Genomic DNA, 22,232 nt, shown 5'->3' with positions numbered 1-22,232 from the left:
TAATACACCAGCATTGGTACACATTTGTGTCACTCAATTTTTTTTACATTAAAATGATTACTACACTTACAAGGGGCTCTTGGTCAATCTGTGCATTGCATTTTGCTCTGAGAAGCAGCTTTTCCATCTTCTTCTTCTCAATAAACCTTAAATGATACTTCAAGGTTTATTGCACTGACTGGACACTATGTCTGGTGACTTGACAGGATGTTCCATTACAGAGAGCTGTGATTAATTTCTCTTGGTTTCAAACACATACATCACTTTTGTTAGAAGTGCACATGTGATGTTCCCAGTGCACCCCATGAACTCTATATCTCACATGCTCTCCCTCAATCTTGTACATGAGTAGACATAGTTATAAGTAAGTTTTAACACAGCTTTAAGGGAAAGCAGTCAGCGCTGAGCAGTTTGGCAATCGGTGGAGTTTGGGGGTACTTTTCAGCTTGGATACATGTTATAATACGATGCATGACAATATTAAACTCTCTGAGTCGATTGCTGGGTCGTATTAGGTATCTTTCAACTGTATGGTAGATAATTCAACCGTACGGCTCAGTCTAAAAACCCATTAAAGGTATAGCGCATGCATCTTCCCATATAAAAGACACTAAATGCACAAAACGTGTATTCTTGATGGTACAGAGCACAATGGAAAAGTACAAGGGAAAAAAAAAAGTCAACTGCTCTGTCGTGGCTTGAGTCGTCTGCCATTTTCTCTTGTCATCCTGAATTGTTTAAGCATAGTTTGTGCTATGTAAGAGTTAGTAAGCATGTTCTGTATTTACACTTGGTTCACATTGTTCTAGTACAGATAAGAGAAACCATCTAGTTAAAATGACCTCTCGCAATACTTCCACTTTTCATCACTATTCAACTGTTAGCTTCATTACTAGAAATGAACTACATTCAAGTTAATTCCACACAAAGTTGGTACTTTGTGTATTAATGCTGTATATTGTAGCATGGTTTGTTTCTCAGTCTCTCACTAAACACACTTTCACCCACAGTTTCTTGTTCAAAACAACCTGCATGAATTCCTGTAAGACTACTGATTGCAATCGCCTGTGTGATGTGTATCTAAGCATTAGGGCAGAGGGTGTTTCCACAAGCATTAGGGCAGAGGGTGTCACCTGTTCCCTCATAACTTTGCATAATGTGCATGGAGTTGTGGTGCAGTGACCATGCTTTCTCATAGAAACCCCATTCAAACTCATTCCAGTGGGTGGTGCAAATCAAAACTATGCATCTATGGCAACTGTGTGGAGTTTGGTGAGAGTCTGTGGGGTTAATAGAGCATGAAGAGGAGGAGCCTATATAGCTCCTGGCTATAATTATTATCAGGGCAGTGTGTGCTGATGAAAGCAAAGGTGTATGATTAAGAGGGAGTCAGTGTGTGGCGAAAAGGTGTACTGTAAGTGAAGCTGATCTATACTGATCCAACTGAAGTTTGAGACATGAACGGAAATAAAAATATGAACAGGAAATTTTCACTGGACAGTTTGGGGTGAGTTATCCTCTGGTGCATTATATATTTAAATATGGTGGTTGGGATGATGTTATAATTCTAGTGTTGGCGATGATGGTGAAGTTTGTAAAACACTATTGTATAGAGTACACTTTAAAGTTAAGTTTGTTTTTCTAAACCTTGGCAGCATGATAGAAAAATTCAAAATCTTATTACTTTATTGTATGAAAATGTCAGTCATGTCCGCCAGAAATATATTCATAATTCTTGACACAGTTAGACAAGGTAAATATGCTCTATGTAAAATCAGCCGTGTGCAACGATGCATAGTGATATATGGTTATCGGGTCATTACTATAATTTCTTAGTAATTGTTTCAATTACAGACATATTTGTAAGTCATTTTCATAGTTTCATCTTTAAGTTTTAGTACCGAAAGTCTTTAGTCAAGTAAGAGCACAATTACTCATCCATGCAAGTACTGAACACCTCAAAATCAACTCGTAAATTTGTGAACAAGATTTTAATTTTTTATTACAAGTAAGATTCACGAAAGAAAAGACATCCACCTCGTATTGCACACTGATTCACTGAGCCATCGTTATTTATAGATTATTAACGCCAGCTTTATTTCTAAATTTCTAAATGGTGATTGAATCTAATTAATTTCTGCTGGATCTTGTAAGTTTAAATTTGTTAGGAATTTAGATTTCTTGACTGTAGCAGCAAATAAATATTTTTTTCTTTTGAAACATAGAAAGTAAGATAAAAATAAACTACACATATTTCAAACTATAATTAAGTACCTTAAGTACCTCGTTTGCTTCACAGAATATCACATGAGTAACTTTCTAACTTTGTTACATTCTGTATTCTCTTGATTTTAACATTTTAATGTAAGGATATTTTTATTTCCTTAAATAACTAACCATGTGCAGACAGACAGACAGACAGACAGACAGACAGACAGACAGACAGACAGATAGGTAACAAAGGTATTCATGAGTCTTGAGGAATTGGCGTGAATTCTATGCAGTCTTTTCCCTAAATGGGACAAGGTGAGCAGATTGTCTGATAAATGAACCGTGTGTGCCCAGATGCTCCAGGCCTTCCTTTTAGGCCTTTGCTGTTACCCACTAGTGTGTCATTTTATCTAATAATAAAAGTTCAGAATCCATTTGAGGTCCTTGGGGATGATTACAAATGTGGAGAATTTATTATCAGGTTCTGATACTTTGTTGACACAGCAGAAGGTAACATACCATTCATGGGAATAACTAACATGCTCAAGATCGCAAAATGAACCATGAGACTTTATTCTCTGTAATATAATGATTTATATTACCTGTTTAGTTACATTTTTAAATGTTTGCGTCATGATACAATTTGAAAATTTTACTTGTCTGACTAAACTAAAATTTCTGATGGTTATGCAAGGAATACAAAAAAAAGGTGATGTGATTTTTTTCTGCATGTCCTGAAATGCTTTACTCCTCTTATACCACCAACAGCGTTCTGATGTTGTATCCCATCCTCCTCCATTTTCAGCAAATTGTGTGTTCCAGGATGCTTTTCTGCTCATCACACTTGTGAAAAAGGAGTTATTTGAGTGGTCATACGTTTCCTATATACTTCTGACTAGTCTCTTCTGAACACTCTAATCAGCAAGACATCTCCACTCGCAGAACCGCTGCAGTTCGCTGCAAATGAACACCTGTGAATTCTGTATAAACTCTAGAGACTGCTGTGTGTGAAATCCCAGGCGATCATCAGTTTCTCGAACTCAAACCAACCACGCTAAGTCAAAGAGATCACAAGTTTCCCCATTCTGACATTTGATATGAATACTTGGATAATTGTGTACTTGCATGAATGAGCAAGTGTACAGGTCCTAGTGTTCGAGTGGCTTGTGTAGTTGTTAAAATAATGAACATTTCAGGTGGGGTTCTGCCACAATGATTAATACTGGAACGGCAAAGACTTTTTATGTGGTTAGATAGATTTAAATGTTCTCTTTGTAAACTGGTTAGGTCTGAATTATCCCAAGCTACATGTACAGTACATGTGGTATGTAAAGTATGTCTATACTGTGTCTATTGGTTTATAAACCATGTTTAAGTATTATTTAAAAAACATTGTTATAGTATTTTACTATATGAAAGAATCAACAAGATCACAGAACAGACTTTCAGATACAGAATCTACAAAAATGTTTTTAATGATGTTACTTATATCATCTAAAAAAGGAGTGATATTACATTAATATGACTCGCTTTGAAATTGAAAGTGACAGCACCGTATGAACGCGGCACCTACTTCATTTTTCTTTTGTCTCTATGGTCTGGTTTTTACCCGGAAAAATTAACTGTTAAAAGAAACAGGTTTCTCTGCTTTCCAACTGCTTTAGAAAGTAAGATCCATTCAAGCTGAACGGCATGGCTATACAATTCAGAGCGAAAGTGAATGTTCATTCAAAGAACTCTCTGAGTGAGCATGAGTTATGTTGTGTTGAGCACAATTTTATCCACGTACCAGTTTGGGAGTTTGAGCGGTATCAGTTAATAAAGCATTCATGAGGTGTTGCATGTGTGAAGTGTCGCACTTTTAGCCTTGAGGTGCACATTTCATTATCTGCTCATGGTCAGAGTCAGGAGCGTTGTCTGTTGTGAGAAATGGAGCCTGAATCTTCCGGATGGTAAAACTCTTTTTCTCTGTGTAGTTAACCTTTTTAAATTTGAAATGACTTGATATGATAATCTAATGATAGTAGAAGATGTTAAAGTTTTTAGAAAATGGACTTGTGATGATAATGTGGAGAACTGATAGAAAGTCAGCTCATGAAATATATATTCTGTTTATTACTAATTACTAATTACTAATATCTTACTTCAGGTTAATGCCATAAAGGTTAAAACGAGTTAAAGTTATTCAGTGTTTCAGCAGCTTGAAGCTATTTTGGCTATACTGTATGTTATCTCTGTAGATCAGGAATGTGCTTAAAAATCAGATAAAGCTGTTGTTCTAGTGCTAAAAAAGTCTCTTGATTTGTCTATCAGTCTTAACACAAAGAAATATATGTATATATTCCAGATTTCTGTGACATGCAAATCTTTATTCTGACTGATTATTTGATATACTGTATACTGAACTGGGTGCTAAGAGTGTTTGACGCTAGCAGCTAAATCCAATGTGACACTGAGACTCTGGGGACCTGCTATTACGAGATAAAGATTTCTTCAATATATCACTTTTCACTTCAGTATTCAGTTTACTGTTGAAAACTGCTGACCTGCCAAACAGTTCCCTTAGCCACCATCCCTCTTGAAACAAAGAGTCAAATGACAAGAAAGCATTTGGTTTCTACTGGCTGTATGTTCATGTTGGTCTCTCTCGTTTAGCTATCAAACGTCTATAAATATCTTAACGAATCATCCATCCATCCATCCATTTTCTACCGCTTATCCAGTTACATCAAATAGTGACCTGAGATTTTTTTTATCTACTAGAATCTACCTTTTCTATCATTTCATTAATTTGTTTTTGTTTGTTTGTTTGTTTGTTTCTGAAGGGAATTCTTTGCAAAATTCTATAAAGATATGCTAATAAATCCTAAATAATACCTCATACACTAGAAAGTTAATGACCTGTATATGATGTTTTAATGGAATTAAAAGAACAATGTAAATGAAAAGACGGTTTATTGTTAATTAATTAACTAATTAATTAATTAATATTCATTTTGGTCAGTTTTTGTTACGTATCAGTGATGTTTTCACATGTCTCTGTTTTAGCTATTCTCTGGATTGTGGAGGAGCTCTGGGAAAGTCCAAAGACTGTAAAATGAGGAGGGGTTCTGAGGGCATAAAATGTCGTTTTCTGGAAGATGCAAATTTTGACCTCTTTAACAAGAGCCTCCAGAGGAGCATCTCCATACGGTTAGCACATGGTGTACATGCAAGCCACACCACTGCCACTGCATTTGTAGTACAGGACTCAGGTTAAACAGCAGTATGAACATTTTTTCATGTTGTTTTTACTTTAACTATTACTTGCCAACAGGAATTGCTGAAACAACATTTTAATGCTATAAGGGCTGCCAGCTAGCAAAGACTTGCAGAAGTTTCAACTTACACTTTAATTATAAACTCAACACATAAACTCAGTGTTGTTTAATTGCACCTACAGATTCTATTGAATTTCATGAAAATGTGATGAATTTAATATTACTGCAGCTTGGCAGGACATTTACACTTAGTTGCTGTTTTATTAGGTACACATATTACCTAACAAATACCTAGAACATCACTATATGTCTTTGCATAAAACATTTTGTTGCCTTTGTAGTTATTATCTCCTCATGTAAATGTCAAAAGAGCAATTATACAGCACTAAGGCCTATGTAATAACTTATGATTGGCTTGAGAATAAAAAGATAAACGAAATAAAGATAAAACATAAAACAGTTTGACAGTGTGACTTTCCAAGACCTCAAACTTGCATTTCCATAGTACATTATATCTTACAGAAATTATATTGTGTCCAACAGAAGCACCAGTACAATAGAGGAGGAGAAGGGTAATCATACAGACAGACACTTTAATCGCTGTGTGAGTTTCCTTCTTTCTTTTTAAAACTGAATATCTGACCATTCAATAAATGAAAGATTGTAATATGTGAATATTCTTTTTCTTCTAATTCTTCTTCTTCTTCTTCTTCTTCTTCTTCTTCTTCTTCTTCTTCTTCATATTATTATTATTATTATTGTTATTTTGGATACTCCACAACACTAAATCTAACTATAAATGGATAAAAAATCCATCACATTTTATTCTCTAATTATTAAATAATACTCACCTCACACATGTTCATAAAATGTCTAAAATAATTAATATAAGATTACAAGATTTTATGATGTTTTACATTTAAATTTGACATTTAGTTATATATGTTGTTTTTTTTTTTTACAGAGTTTCAAGAACCATAGCAAAACTTTTTTCAAACATTTTCCAGATCTCTCTGAGACGGATGATTTAATTCATGGTGAGTATTGTTTAAGTTTATTGACACCTTCTTCCTGCATTTTTCATGACAAATGTATTTCTTTTTTTTTTTTCTTTTTTTTTTTTTAAATTCACATAATATCATGTTTTTTCCTTTAATCAAGGAAATTGTTCACATGTACAATATCCAGTGATGACTATCAGTGAACGTGGAAAGTGTCTTATTGGTGATACTATGTGTTCTTTTCTCTTTTCCAGCTTTCACCTGTGCCCTCCAAAAGGAAGTGCTCTACCACGGCAAGATGTACGTGTCCCACCAGCATGTGTGTTTCTACTCCTCTGTTCTACTGAAAGAGACTAAGGTAAGACAACGGAGCAAATAATCAAGACCAGGATCCTGATAACATGCTGATTATATATGTATAAATAAACATATACATTGTATGACACATTAATTACATTACATAAGAGTGCTGAAGATTTCTTGATTCTGATTGGTTAGAAGGTTTTGGTTCATTTTCAATAGCAGCAGCTCTGACAATAGTTCGTACTATTCTTACTATTAATATAAGAATTTCTTCTTCTTTTTTTATGACTTTTTAGAACGAGTCTCTGGCATCTTTACTGTAATGGCAGGAGTTACCTTGTTTTGTACAAAATCCACAACAATAAAATGTTACTATAAAGGAATAAAAAGCATGAGGTCAAAAATTGTATCTAATAAATACTAAAAACATTAGCGTTGAACAATTAATGTGGTATAAACAGAATAAAACACTTTAGGACATGGTTTATTAGTTTCCTATAAAATACTGCACTGTATTATGTTATTTCTTACTTGATGGCCTGATGTAGCAAACTAAGACTCAGTATATGAAATAGTTAAATATTTTTTCAAATTTTATATAAAATATAAACTATGATTTTTAAATATTAAGTATCTGGATTTTGTCCTTGATTGCCAGTTGAAGCTCTATTTCAGAATGCTAGACAATGTTAATATTTTATTGGGTTTTTAATTAATTACTTTTTTTTATGTTTTTATTTATTTAATTACCTTTTTGGCTCAGGTCCAGATAGATGTGTCTGACATCCAGATTATAAAGAAGAAGAACACAGCACGGGTTGTACCCAATGCAATCTCCATCATCACCAACACTGGTGACAAAGTATGAGCTTTGCATGTTGTATTATTAGTAATTCTGACATCACTGCTTGCTTCATTCTAATTTCTTCCTTCCTTCTCTTTGTGTTTCAGTACCTGTTTGGATCGCTACACAGTCGAGACGTGTGTTTCAAGGTCCTGAAGTCTTTATGTCCACAGCTACAGGTTGGCACTTATTAGTTTATTAGCGTTATTTTCACACCTTTTACATTATAAATCCTAAACTCCTCTTACATTTACGGCATTTAGCAGACACCCTCATCCTGAGTGACTTGCATTTTATTTCAATTTACACAATTGAGCAATAGAGGGTTAAGAGTCTTGGGGTTAAGGGGCCAAGCAGTGGCAGCTTGGTGGACCTGGGATTTGAACTCATGACCTTCCGATGAGCTACCACAGAATGTGGTAACACTTTACAACTGGTAAAACTTGAAAAACTGGTAACACTTTTCGATAACACAGTACATGAATAATAGTACAAGAACTAATACCTAAATAACATTAATATGACCTAATGTTGAGTTAAGGCATTTACTAATCATGAACTAATGACTAACCTTGACTACGAAGTCTTATGAATTCATTTGTGAATAAAGACAAATGCTTGACATAAAGGATATTTGCTCATTTAGGGTCTCATCCACTGATGGGTGTGAAATCAAAAGAATATGAATCTTCCAGTGATCAAGAGTTTAGAAAATGGCAAAAGTGTGAAGTTTCTGTAATTACTGTTCTGTAATTACACATTACTTTTTAATGTGATAGTGGATTTAGGGTTTTTCACAAAATGTAAATCAGTGTTTTTTTCCTGTTTTCCACAGTATGTAAGAGCCAACGGAGGCCCTCAAATGTCTTCTGCAGAAAACGTCCATGAAATGGAAGGCGACACAGTAAGAATACTATTGAATACACACCTTTGTGTGCCATCTCACATAAATGGCAAGAGCCTGTTAGTCTACCAACATAAATGTGGTTCTGCTGTTTTTTTTTTATATATATATAATAAGAAGATCTTTCCAAATGCAGCATTATTGTGTGTAAATCATATTTAGCCTGGACACTAAGCACTTACCTTCAATCCTCGAACAGAGAATGGTTTCTTAAATGTTGCTTATACTATGTAACTATGTATTAAACTATTATGTTTAATGTAAATATAACTTTTTTATCACATGAATATAAAGTGATTGTTGTTGTAACCCTGAAACTGCATTTTTTTATGTGCTTAGTTAAGAGAAAGGAGTTTCTCAGAGATCCTTTAAAAAGGAAACCTTTGTAATAGGAAAACAATGTGTTGTAGGGATTTATGTAGAACCTTTAAGGGTTATCCTAGAGGGACAAACCAAAGAATGCTAAAGGTTCAAGATATTAATTTTTTGTTTGTTGTTGTAATTCAGTACTCAGAACGTTTCTGTTTACAGATTTCCAGTCACTCCAGTCAGGAGGACAGTACAGACCCTCATAGATTCTCTGATCCAGGGCGGGACAGGAAGACAGTCCACAGTGTTCCCTTATCATCGTCAGAATCCAACCCTTCCCACGGTCCGTATTCTCCAATTACTTAAAAACAATTTGTTAGTCCTGAATCTTAAAAGTAGATATACTGTATATTAGTTTTACTATAATAATAAGGAATAAATAATAATGGAAATTGATTACTTTCAAATAATCACAAAAACACAGGAACCAATACGGGAGCCAACATAAATCCACACTCTAATCCCATCCAGCCATTAGCACACTCTCACTCAACTACCTATCAAACAGTTTCCTTTTTCCTCCGTAATTTATAGCAGTTTATTCTCTGCCTACCTTTGAGTGATTTTGCCACTTCAGCATGCACTTCTGTTTCTCTGGCCATTATTATTGTTATTCTCTGGCTCGTTTTTTTTTGCTTCTGCCCTTTATTTGAATTGGCCGGCATCGATCTCTCTGCCTATTATTTCTCTGCTAATAAAGAGCTTTGTATTCCAGAGAGAAGACTGAAAAAGTTGTGTTTCATTTTGCTTTATTCTGACAAATGTAGAAAACTCTTTTGCTGCTGCTACTATTAGCATGTCACAAAGTAGAGCAGCATCACAAACAGACTGAGATAACAATAGTTAAGTACCTCAGAACGTAATCCCTAAATCTAACCCTGTTTCTACTTCCCTGATGCAAACAGTACATGCTCATAACCTTAAACTGATAAAAGCCAAAATGCCAACACAACCTCACCTTACAGAATCTTTATTTCTACTCATCATTTGAGCTTACATGCTAACAAGCTAGCCTAGCAATTTTTGACAGCAAAAGCCTGATTTATTTATAATCCTCACCAGAGCCGATCCTGACCTCCATGGGGCCCTAAGCAAAATTCTGCTAAGGGGCCCTCCTACCTGACCCGTGAGCCATGTAAAACCATTTGCCACACATTCGCACTTGACACCCCACTGCTCCCACTACAAACCTCCCTCCTTTTAAAAAATCCATATCATGTGAATGTATAAAAGCTGAAATGGCTTGCCATACCGTATCACTGTGTTTTATAGTATGCATGAGAGCAATACTTGATCCCTGATGGTTATTATTTAGTGAGGGATGTGCATTCATATTGACCTGGCATTATGTCCATTCCAATGTAAATCCATTGGTTTCCATATTGCATTAACGTTGTTGTAACCTTGATTGAGAGACTATAAACATTGACATTTAGGAGTGCTATCATGCTACTTTTTGTACTGTTCCCCACACAGATGTTGCTGGAAAGCGTGCGTGTCATTTCGTGCACGATTGCACGCGCATATAAACGCATGTTCACGTGCGGCGCGGTTATTGAGCTGCCGTTTATAAACACTGTTGCCCTTCGGCATTTATTCACGCGAATGTTCACGCAATATATTGTTGTGTGACAGACAGGCCAAGAGATGCACTGGCAGCACTGCACAGCTAATTTAGCTAGTCAGATAGAGACTAGAGACAGAATCACATCAACTTAACTTTACTGTTATTTGCTCTTGCTGACATCAAACTTGAAGAGAACACAAGTTTACCTGATTGCTGTTCTCGCATTTCACTCTCATTTTGTTTCTTTCTTTTTTTCTTTTCTTGGCCAGATGGATAGCTCCGCTTCATAGTGTCATCTACACAGTAAACATTAACACGCGCTGTAAAATGAGGCAGGGGGAGGCGGGACCTTGCGTAATTTGCGGGGCCCTACGCAACTTGCGTAGTGAGCGTATAGGGCCGATCGGCTCTGATCCTCACTGATAATTTTAGACTTCTGACTAACATAATATAATCTAAAAGAATGTCTGACAGGAAAAGTCTAACTTTCACAAATGTTTGTGTATTGTCGCATATTCACAAATTTAAAATGTTTTCTGCCAGAGATAGCAAACTAGCTATTATATGCTAATCTCACACGATTGTAGTTATGTGATGTGAAACAAAATTTTCATCAATAAAGACTTTATTTTTGATACTTTGATTACTGATGGGGGGGCACGGTGGCTTAGTGGTTAGCACGTTCGCCTCACACCTCCAGGGTCGGGGTTCGATTCCCGCCTCCGCCTTGTGTGTGTGGAGTTTGCATGTTCTCCCCGTGCCTCGGGGGTTTCCTCCGGGTACTCCGGTTTCCTCCCCCGGTCCAAAGACATGCATGGTAGGTTGATTGACATCTCTGGAAAATTGTCCGTAGTGTGTGATTGTGTGAGTGAATGAGAGTGTGTGTGTGACCTGTGATGGGTTGGCACGCCGTCCAGGGTGTATCCTGCCTTGATGCCCAATGACGCCTGAGATAGGCACAGGCTCCCCGTGACCCGAGGTAGTTCGGATAAGCGGTAGTAAATGAGTGAGAGAGAGTGATTACTGATGAATATCTTGACTTTTTTTAGTTGAAGCAAGAAACAACTCTGCATTATGGAACGGCACCAACAGAGATAGCGGTTCGTCAGAAGAGAACACAGGTAAAAAAACTGAATCTGAAAGCTGCACATGCAATATGAAAAAATCAGGACATAAACTGAACTGTTTTATCAACACACACCATATTCAGATTGTTCTGTTTGCTTAGGTCGGATGCTAATTCTACAATCTTCTTACCTTGTGTTTCTTAATTAGGCGTCTCCTGGGTGGCCGTGGTAACAGAGAAGATCAGATATTTCCTCTCCTTCGGAGGCACAACCAGCATCAACAGACTCATCACTGTCTATCTCATACTGTAAGATCTTAATAATATCCTATATTGTAAGAAGCACAGGCACAGAATGTCCTGATCCCTAGTTTTTTTATAAATTCAAAAAATTTATTTGTGGCATTACATATAATAAAAAAGAATCACTACTGATACCCTATCCATCTGTGAGGGCATTTAAGGGATGCAGTTGACATGTCCAATAACAGCAATATATGAAAGCTTTATTCCTCTTATACAACATCAACTTCCAATAAAAAAAAATGATTTAAAGGAATTATATTAAGGAATTACTCATTAAAGGGGGCACGGTGGCTTAGTGGTTAGCACGTTCACCTCACATCTCCAGGGTTGGGGGTTCGATTCCCGCCTCCACCTTGTGTGTGTGGAGTTTGCATATTCTCCCCGTGCCTCAGGGGTTTCCTCCGGGTACTCCGGTTTCCTCCCCCGGTCCCCCCGGACATGCATGGTAGGTTGATTGGCATCTCTGGAAAATTGTCCGTAGTGTGTGATTGCGTGAGTGAATGAGAGTGTGTGTGTGCCCTGCGATGGGTTGGCACTCCGTCCAGGGTGTATCCTGCCTTGATGCCCAATGAAGCCTGAGATAGGCACAGGCTCCCCGTGACCCGAGGTAGTTCAGATAAGCGGTAGAAAATGAGTGAGTGAGTGAGAATGACTCATTAAATATTAAAACCTTTATAGTTTTAGTAAAAGTTGTAAAACAAGTACTTTTACAAGTACTGTTCCTGTTATCAGTTATACTATAGGAGCTTATCTTTCCCATACCAGTGTTTTTTATTTTATTTTCCTATATCCAAAAATGCTAATTAACCATCGCTTCACAGAAAAAATCTTCATATCATACATTTTTTTTTATTAGTTTTTGTCAACCTTGATTGTTAATGTTTTTATGGAGTGATTGCTAATAAAACAACATATTAGAATGATGGCATTTATATAAACCTTACCGCCAGAATCGCTGTAACGTCTTTGCAACACCTTAAACGAAGATGACAAACATGATTGTATTTCATCTGATATCTTCTGAGAATTTGAGGAATTTGCTATATGGCTGGAGCACAAACATGTCCAGGAAATTCAAGTTGGTTTAAATGCCATGCGGATGTTTTGAAACAGTCTAAATCGTTGTGGATTAACAGATAGATTTGTGACTTTCTGAGGTGTGGTGTCAAGAATGAAACAAATGGGACAATAGTTCAAAAATTTACATCCTTCATTCATTAAATTCTTTTTCATTTTTGACGCATTCTTTTAGTAAATGTAGCTTCCTTTGAGCCCCGTTCACACTGCAGGTAAAAGTGGCCCAAATCTGATTTTTTTGGGGGCAAGTGACCAGGTCAGACTTCTTCAGGAGTAGTGTGAACAGTCAAATCTAGCCCAGATCTGATTTTTTAAAATCAGATTTAGACCACTTCCATATGTGGTCCTGAATCAGACCCAAATCTGATTTTTTCCAATGTGGCCTCAGTGTGAACAACCAAGGCGGATTTGATGCAAATTTAAGTCAATCTACATCGACATTCGTCACAATTATGCGCCGGCGAGTGACTACGCCTACAAAATGGATCAAATAATCAAAAGTTGCCCTCGACATTCGAAAATTTTCTCTGTGCTGCCATTACACAAACATTTAGAAAGTAAAGCGAAAATGCTTACTTCCTCCATAACCTCACCAACTTTAGCGCAACGGCGTGCTGCGTGTGACGTCATTGTTATTGTTCGTTTGCGCATGCGGGTCAGTTCGAAACAGCAAACAGTTCACACTGGTATCTGATATAGGCCACATTTTAAAAGTTAATGTGAACAGCCAAACAAAAATGAATTGAATTGAGCATTAAGACTTGCAGTGTGAACGTGGCCTTAGTTCCACGTTTTTGCACCTGTTTGCAGTACAGCTTTGGGTTCTCACGCAGCAGTTATCAATTGCTGCGCCACTGTGTTTGACAAATTTGACAAAACCTCTTCAAGTCGGTTGTCAAGTACATCAATAAAACTCTTTCATTGTTTCGCTGAGAAGGTTTGCACTGCATGTGAAAAATCACAGATACAACATATGCAATATATTAAAATATCTCACACTTTACACCAATGTCAGTTTTGACATAAAATTACATATAGAAGACTTTTTAAGACATTACAAATCCTGTTTGTAATGAAAAGAAATAAGATGTTAGCATGTTTGCCTCACACTAACAGGGTTGGGGGTTCGATTCCTGCTGCTTCCCAGTGTTCATGGATTTTGCATGTTCTTCTCAAAATTTTGGGGTTTCCTCTGTGTACATTGGTTTCCTCCTCCATTTCAAAGACATCCACTGTAGGCTGATTAGCATCCCTAAATTGTTCATAGTGTGTGAATGGAAGTGTGTGTGTCATTGTGCCATGTGATGGGTTGGCACACTGTCCTGAGTATCCGATGGTTTGTGCCACGAGTCCTCTGGGATAGACTCCAGGTTCCACATGACTCTGTGTAGGATAAATAGTAAAGATGGATGGATGGATTAGAATGGATCGGCATGCTTCAGGTGCAGGTGGATGTTAATGAGAGTCTCTCACAGTTTTGCATTATTGCAGTAGCTCAGGGATATTTTGCTTATTAATTGACCAGTCAATAATTTTATAGTCATTAGTAGATTTTTGCATGCTCTGTTGTTTAATGTATTTATCTTAAGAGGTTTTCTTCCTGGTTACTGCGGTTATGGTTAGTGTCGGATTAATATTACTTACTACATTAATAATTATGTCATTGTGTGTGTGTTTGTTTGTGTGTGTGTGTGTATGTGTGTGTGTGTGTGTGTGTCTTTGTAGAGCTCTGCTCCTGCTCCTGTCATCCGGCTATATTGGTCTGCGTATTGCAGCTTTGGAAGAGCAGCTAAGCGCACTGGGATCAGCGACTGAGCTCGGCCTACAGAGATCGTAAGTAACTGTACAACCACACACCCAGGCACACGATTACGTGTGATTCACATGACACACACAGCATGCAACCACCTCTCATATGATAAGACAAATATGCATAGACACACAAACACCATCAGAGAGTAGGAGGATTTCATAATCGGAGTATTTGAATAAAATGAACTACGGCTGCTCTTATTTGTGCTGGCATTAGACGTGAAGACATAGTTATCATGACTTTGTGGTACACTTTTTATGATATGATCATTTGAACTAAAAATGAACTGCTAAAATATCTTCTGTCTGGAGTCACTGGAGTTCAGTGTTGTTCTGATTGTGAACCTAATGTGTGTGTGTAAAGAAGTCTCCCCTATAATTAAACCCCCTTTCCTCCTCTCAGGTATAAGGAAACATAACACCTTGCATACATGAAGAACCTGAAAGACACTGAAGGTGTCAAAACAAGGAACTTCTCGTCTCTTAACATGCAGCGCAACATGAGTCTTTGCTGCCACAGTGAACTGATCGAGAATCAATCTGAAGCCAGAAGACTATATTCCCAGCAGGTCTGCTTAGACTCAGGCTCCAGCCGTGTCCCAAATAGTGCACCGCATTTGTCTGGGTGATGTAACTGAATGGAGAATTAACTCTTTCATGCATGGCATCCAACTTCAGGTACAGCGGAATTCAAAGATTAAAGGTGTTAAGATTAAATATAAATAAAGATTAAAAATAAATAGAAATAAAGTCAGAGTCATTAGATCATTAATTTAATGGATTAAGCTTTAAAATAAACATTATTGTGATCAAGGTTGCCAGGTCTGTGTTATTTATTCTCTCTCTATTCAAATACATTTTGAAAAAGGTTACGGTAAACAAAGGGTGTGTGTTAGTATAGACAATGTCATTTCAGTGTGCAAGTTATATGTGGATTATGATCATACCAAAGAACATACTGCAAGTCAGAAAAACACACCACAGTGCACTTGTTTCCCCAGACAAATAAAAACAAATGGCCTTAATTTCAGTACATTAAATGTAGTTTGTCTGGTTATTTTGCTGAGACATGGCAACCCTTATCTAAATAAACACCCCAAGCTTTCTATCCAGGACACATTGACTATACTTCTTTAAACCAGCTGTCCACATACATGGACATGTCCTGGATATAATTGCACTTTTTCATTAAAAAAGTTTTAGACTTAAAAGTTTAAGTTCGAATAAAAATTACTCCAAAACACATGCAGTTTATTAATGTCTTGATAGTCAGACCACAGTGGTCTATACAATAAAAATACATAAAAAAGTTAATTTATTGTTAGTAGTACATTATTATTTAAACTTAGAATTTATGCATGAAAGGGTTAATGCATGGGACATGAAGATCTACTACATAGGACCCAAGACATCCCTCGGCCTAGCTCTCTTGGGCCTTTAAGCTATATATCTTTTTTAATAGATATTCTTTTAATGTTTTTTTTTTAGAATGTTTTTTCTTTTCATTTGTCTTTGCCTTTTTGCATTCAATGTTAAAATCGTATAAACAGAATTAATCTAATGCTTCATCAGTTCACTGTAATGTACTTGCAGTAAACACGGGCTGTTATCTGCTTTCATTTCCATCAGCTTTTCTTTCTCTTTGCTGTGCTGTGCATAGAACATTATCTCCACCGCATCCACGTTTTTAAATATTTCTCTTCTTTCTTTTCTCTAAGAAACAAAAACTTCTGATGTTGATTTCTTTCTGTCTGATTATCAGCAGGCACTTAATTGTTAGTTAATTTACTGTTTGTGCTTCATTTTTCCAGCGTATTAATGTACATTGAGCTAAGTGTATCTTTTATTTACACAGAATTATATTTGAACTATGATGAAATGATTAAATAAAAATCTCTATATTTTTTCTTTAAAATGTGTGAATTTATCAGACCTTGAAGTGCCATTGAAGTACATGCATGGGAGCGTTTTAGATTAGATTTAAAAAGTAAAAGGTTTATTTCCAGAACATTATTTAAATACAATTTTGTACATTTATTAGGAGCACAGAGCTTCGATGTTGCTCAATTACTGTAATGAGTTTGTCTGTGTTTTGCCCTGTATCTGTCTCCACCTGCAGCACCACCCTGGCCATCAACTCCGCTATGGTCTCTGGCTCGACCTGTGGCACCACCCTGGCTCCCAGCCCTGCTCTGGTCTCTGTCTCCACCTGCAGCACCACCCTGGCCGTCAAATCCACTATGGTCTCTGGCTCGACCTGTGGCACCACCCTAGCTCCCAGCCCTGCTCTGGTCTCTGTCTCCACCTGCAGCACCACCCTGGCCGTCAAATCCGCTATGGTCTCTGGCTCGACCTGTGGCACCACCCTGGCTCCCAGCCCTGCTCTGGTCTCTGTCTCCACCTGTAGCACCACCCCCGTTTTTTTTTTTTTTAAACAGGATTTATTAACTTAAAAAACACGAAACAGGACAAAGACGAACCAGACGAAGACAGCAGAGGATTCCGCGCTGCACAAGGCAACACGGCTCAATTAAATAATACAAATAATTAACAGACATGAGGGACAGGTGTGCAGGGCCGCGGTGCGACAGGTGGAGACAGAGACCAGAGCAGAGCTGGGAGCCAGGGTGGTGCCACAGGTTGAGCCGTAGACCCTAGCGGAGTCGGCGGCCAGGGTGGTGCTGGAGGTGGAGTTGACGGCCAGGGTGGTGCTGCAGGTGGAGACAGATACAGGGCAAAACACAGACAGACTCATTACAATTACACACTGGCAGAACACACATTAAATCCAAGCTGAAATAATTCAGATATTTATTTTGACTTAGTGAGGAAGCAAACCAGTAAAACAGACCAATAAGAACTCAATAGTAAATTTAATACCTTTGAAAATGATTGATTGTGCTGTAATTATATCATGGACCTCTGGTTATACCTCATATTACAGTATATATTATCAAGGGTTCTATTACTGTTCTATTCATTTACAACTTGTAAATGTCTCCATCTACTGGTTTGTTACATCAGAATAAAATCAATACAATACATGAGACAGATTTTCTTTTCCTTTTTTTTTTTGTATTTATTTATTTTGGTAATTTAATACATACCATCAGATTTAGTATAACTTAAATTACATCTGATTTTATACCAATTTAATATATTATGTATAAACATAAGCAGCAGTTATTGATGTGTCTCATCACTTTAAATGCACTTTATTTGCTAATTAAAATATTTAAAATACTCAAGATACAATAGCTGTTGTTGAGTACTACTAATACAATTATTCAATATGGCTATCTGTTTAATATTAGTTACTTTTGAATAGGTTACATTGATATTTCATTATATTACATATAATTATAATTTTCGTAATTCTAACACCAATGAATCTAACAATTCATTACTTTTATGAATGAATCAACTGCATACATATGCAGAAACAAACTGCAGTGCGAGCTCAGTCCCTTCATTTCAGTGGGTTGATAGACTGAAATTTACTCCTATTTAACACGTTCTGATTGATTTTCACACATTACGTTATATTTTGCAAAGAATTTGATTTGTCCTATTGCTTGTTTGTTTTTTTTTTCAATCAAGAAATTAATGGAATTTATGTCAATAAATAATAACTTCAAACCATTTTTACAATTTATTTAAACTTTATAATAGTTCACCACATGCAATATACAAATTTACAGTGCCCCACTCAAGCTCCTCCATATATTAGTATTTATGTCTATTTACATATCATACAAAGAAGCAGTCTGTAATTTCAGTTGGGTTCCAGTCCAGCTTTTACATGATACCACACACCATTCATCAGTGCTTTTGATTTTGCAGTAGAGTAGCAAAATCTCATGACCAACCCTAAATATTTTGTATAATCGGTGAAACACATTCCTACTTCCTACATCTGAACTGGAGTTTTTTAAATACACGATATATACAGATTTATGATCTCAGTGGCAACCACAGCTTCCTGCCACCATGTCATCATACTGCTTCAGAACTACATTCTCAGCATCATCGAAGTACAGGAGGTTGATCGAGAAGAGCTTGTCGGGCACACAGCATGGCGTCTCTATGCCTTTGGTGAGCTTGAGTGCGTTTATGATGGATTGCACTGTAGCATGGTTTGTGGGTCTCATGTTTTGTCCCAGGGGAAAGGGACAGGACCCTTTGCAATGGTACGCATTGTAGCCACGGGGAGACACGATCCATCCAGACCAGCCAATCTCCTCAAAGTCAACGTAGAGTGGCAATCTTTGGCATGGCTTCCTATCTGGGTCTTCATCATAGTCAAGGGAGCGAGCACTGCGATGACCAGGGCCTGTGAGTGTCAGGCTGGGCAAAGGGAGCTTGGGGCTTGCTGATGAATCATCAGATCCTAGAGAGGAGAAGTAGCGCAGATTAAAGGAAGCTGTTGCAACATCAGGATACTTTTTCCTCTGCTGAAGAGAAGGACATTGAAACTACCATAAAGTTTTTCTTTACCTTTCAGAACACCTTCTGGAGATGCGATACGTCTGCCATCGTCAGTGAAGAGGACCAGCATGGGCTGCTTGCTGTGATGGTGGCTGTGCCCTGAGGCAAAACGCACAGACCTCATGTCCAGCTGAATGCCTGCCAGAGTCCGCACGGTCACCATGAGACCCAGATTACTGTTCTCATCTGTCATCCAAGTACGGACCTGCAAAAAAAAGATGTCCTAAGTTATTAGTTGTTACCAACGTTAGCATACATGGAAAAACTATTCGTCATGAGCTCAATTTGTGAAAAGGATTTTAACGTCAAGGTTTCAACTCACCGCTTGTGTGATGGTGAAAACTTCCCAGCCGTTAGAATGAACGGGAATAAGTCTTGAAGACACGAGCCTCTTTCCTTGTGAAACGTTCAATTTAGCATTGTCAAGAAGCTGATAGACACTGACCTGTGGATAAAAGGCAGAGGATTTTGTCTACTCTTCATCCGTTTCTCATTTCTGAGTTCACCGTTAAAAAATATATATATAAGGATCTTTACCTGACAGAAGTGATGTCTATTGAATGTGAGAGATGCTTGAGGTCTCAGTTTGAACAGATGCAGCTCTGCTGTAAGAACCTTCTCATTTCTAGCCACAGTGGACAAGTTGAACATGAACTCGACCTGATGACTGTGTACTGTTCCACATAGAGATACGAAAAAGATAACAAAAAATATATATATTTTAGACATAGCACAGAAGCAACACCTGGTTAGCCATCAATTTTGAGAAAATAAACCTGAATGCTTAAAATAAATAATAGCTTACATTTGTCAAAGAAACTGCGTACGGTGTTTCCTTCCAGTAAAGTAGGGTCTTTGGTGACACCGTCCACATCCGCCACAGTGTTGTACAAATCGAGCATGTACTGAGGAGGCTGTTTGTGTCCTCGTCCAGGAGAAGCAGGAGGATCCTCCATCCCAAAAACCTCCAAAAGGCGTTTAATAGCAGCCAAACGAACCTCCTTCGATTCGTTTTCCACTGGAAATCGGTTTTCTGAGTAATCAATAGAAGGCCTAGAGTTAACCAGGCCAGCTATAGAGACGATGGAGATGAAGACGACGGCGGAAAACATGTCGATCTGGAAACTTCGTGTTCAACTGAAGAGACTGAATGAACACCTCAACATCAGGAGCGTTTTATATGAAATCCGTTAGCGCCGTTCAGGTCATCGGTAAACAGCGATAAAGAGGTGCTATTTGGTCGCAAATGTAAGTCAATAATCGGCGAAATGTAGCGCAAAGCTAAATGGTGGTGTTAACAAGGTGTGAACCTGACTGGGTGATTAGCTCTCTGCAGCTCTCCTCCACTCCCCAGACAACACACCAAGGGTTTTATAACGTTTACAGCAGTCGGATTAAAGATATATTAAAATAATAATGTGGATATTGAGAAGAGAATTTATTTAAACGTTATTTATTTATTTATTTTTTGGTGAAAAGGTGAAGAGAGGGATAGAGTTAGCTATTAGCTAGTATGGAGAAGGAAGTTTGCTCACCACAGGCGGCTAACGTCCCTTTAAACGGATCCATTAATTTAGACAAACGAGGATAATTTAATACAGACACAACAATTACACTGACAAACAAAACGGAAACCGCTTGCGACACCTGCACAAATACAGTCGAAGAAGTCTGGTTAAGCGACATATTTAAAAAATAAAAAAAAAAGAACCGAGCTTGAATCTCGTGGAAGCTTTATGCTAATCAGCCCATTAATTAGCATTAGCATAAATAGTCGCAAATCCCTCGGTTTGAAAAGACCACAGTCATCGGTTGTTAATGAAAACATATCCTGTGGGATAACTAATTTTACTTTGTCACCTAATTTAAAATGCGTGATCGTTGCTTTGCACTGGGGGACTATATTTATTAACGCTAAAGAAATATCAGCTCGATTGTTATGCAGTCGTTATTAGCATGTAGCTTTACAGTGATCTTGGACGGCCATTTTTCCCCCCCTCTAAGTATATTCGAGGTTTCTAAATTTATTCGGTTTGTTTAAAAAATTAAAAAATATATTATTATGGGTGTTAAATATATTAAAATATTTTCAGATTTTAGGATAATATTTATATATTTTTTTGGATGCCCTGGCTGGCATTAAGGAGCTTAAAAGTGATTTATGGAGATAAACCGCAGCTACAGCAAGTCTGTCGTCTGTTTACTTGTCTTCAAAGCCAAAACAAAACAGAAAAAAAAAGCCTGTGTAAATATAATGGATCCTTCAGATGTGTGGTGTTTTCTCACCAGACTATGGTAAATCACACACACTTGTGACTTCTGTGATTTCTTTATTTGCACGTGGAAGAACTAGCTGTTGAAAAACAACATGAAAGGCAATTCAAGGGCAATTCACTTTTCTCTGTTATAAAAAGAAATGATAAATTTCGTGCATGCTCTTTTCCTTGAAAGTCCCTTCACCTTTGCACTTAAATTCCAATCCCACAAATCAGAATTTATGGATATGATCACGTATTATTATTTGTAATTACCATATAATTGATCACATGACCACCTTTATTTAAAGCACACAAGCTCTATAAACCTATAAAGCTACAAATGTTATGAATTATTTGACACAGACAACCTGATCCTGATAAAACACGAAGCTCACATTATTATTGAGAAAAAATAAAAATCCGCATGGCATAATTAAATTATAATGTATATATATATATATATATATATATATATATATATATATATATATATATATATATATTACTTATTATATTCAAATTACATTAACTTTTATTTATTGCACAGGATTTGAAGTATAAAAAGTTGCACAACTTATACAGCTTGTTTGTTTTCAACAAATGTTTTCAAAATAAAATACAGCACACGTGACCAGACAGTAATTTCTGCTCTACTATTGTTTGATCACATTCTTGTTATTTTGTGCAGTTTTTTACAATTTATTTTATCCGCTGCTACGACTTTCAGCACTATAGATAAGATCAGGCGAAATAAATAAATAAACAG

At 37.0% G+C, this 22,232-nt stretch overlaps 2 protein-coding genes across 3 annotated transcripts; one reads left to right on the top strand and one right to left on the bottom strand.

Annotated features, from left to right (window-relative positions):
- Positions 1-1,348: 1,348 nt before the first annotated feature.
- Positions 1,349-16,981, top strand: LOC132862793 (GRAM domain-containing protein 2B-like). Of its 2 annotated transcripts, none has more exons than XM_060895100.1 (13): positions 1,349-1,507; positions 5,260-5,403; positions 6,015-6,075; positions 6,436-6,508; positions 6,727-6,830; positions 7,539-7,637; positions 7,727-7,798; positions 8,455-8,523; positions 9,055-9,175; positions 11,509-11,580; positions 11,735-11,834; positions 14,634-14,741; positions 15,124-16,981. In XM_060895100.1, the coding sequence occupies exons 1-13, from the start codon at positions 1,458-1,460 to the stop codon at positions 15,137-15,139; spliced, it is 1,089 nt and encodes a 362-aa protein (XP_060751083.1). In that variant the 5' UTR covers positions 1,349-1,457; the 3' UTR covers positions 15,140-16,981. The 2 variants fall into 2 exon arrangements, with proteins under 2 accessions (XP_060751083.1, XP_060751164.1); XM_060895181.1 differs by lacking the exon at positions 1,349-1,507 and adding an exon at positions 3,922-4,163.
- A 1,701-nt stretch (positions 16,982-18,682) lies between these two features.
- admp (anti-dorsalizing morphogenic protein) lies at positions 18,683-20,320 on the bottom strand. The gene is made up of 5 exons (XM_060894968.1): positions 20,014-20,320; positions 19,746-19,882; positions 19,531-19,653; positions 19,218-19,413; positions 18,683-19,110 (listed from the first exon to the last, which is right to left on the bottom strand). The coding sequence occupies exons 1-5, from the start codon at positions 20,318-20,320 to the stop codon at positions 18,683-18,685; spliced, it is 1,191 nt and encodes a 396-aa protein (XP_060750951.1).
- Positions 20,321-22,232: the final 1,912 nt, after the last annotated feature.

The sequence above is a fragment of the Tachysurus vachellii genome, chromosome 1, assembly GCF_030014155.1.
Source record: "Tachysurus vachellii isolate PV-2020 chromosome 1, HZAU_Pvac_v1, whole genome shotgun sequence".
Taxonomy (NCBI): domain Eukaryota; kingdom Metazoa; phylum Chordata; class Actinopteri; order Siluriformes; family Bagridae; genus Tachysurus; species Tachysurus vachellii.
This window is presented reverse-complemented; position numbering and strand designations above follow the sequence as displayed.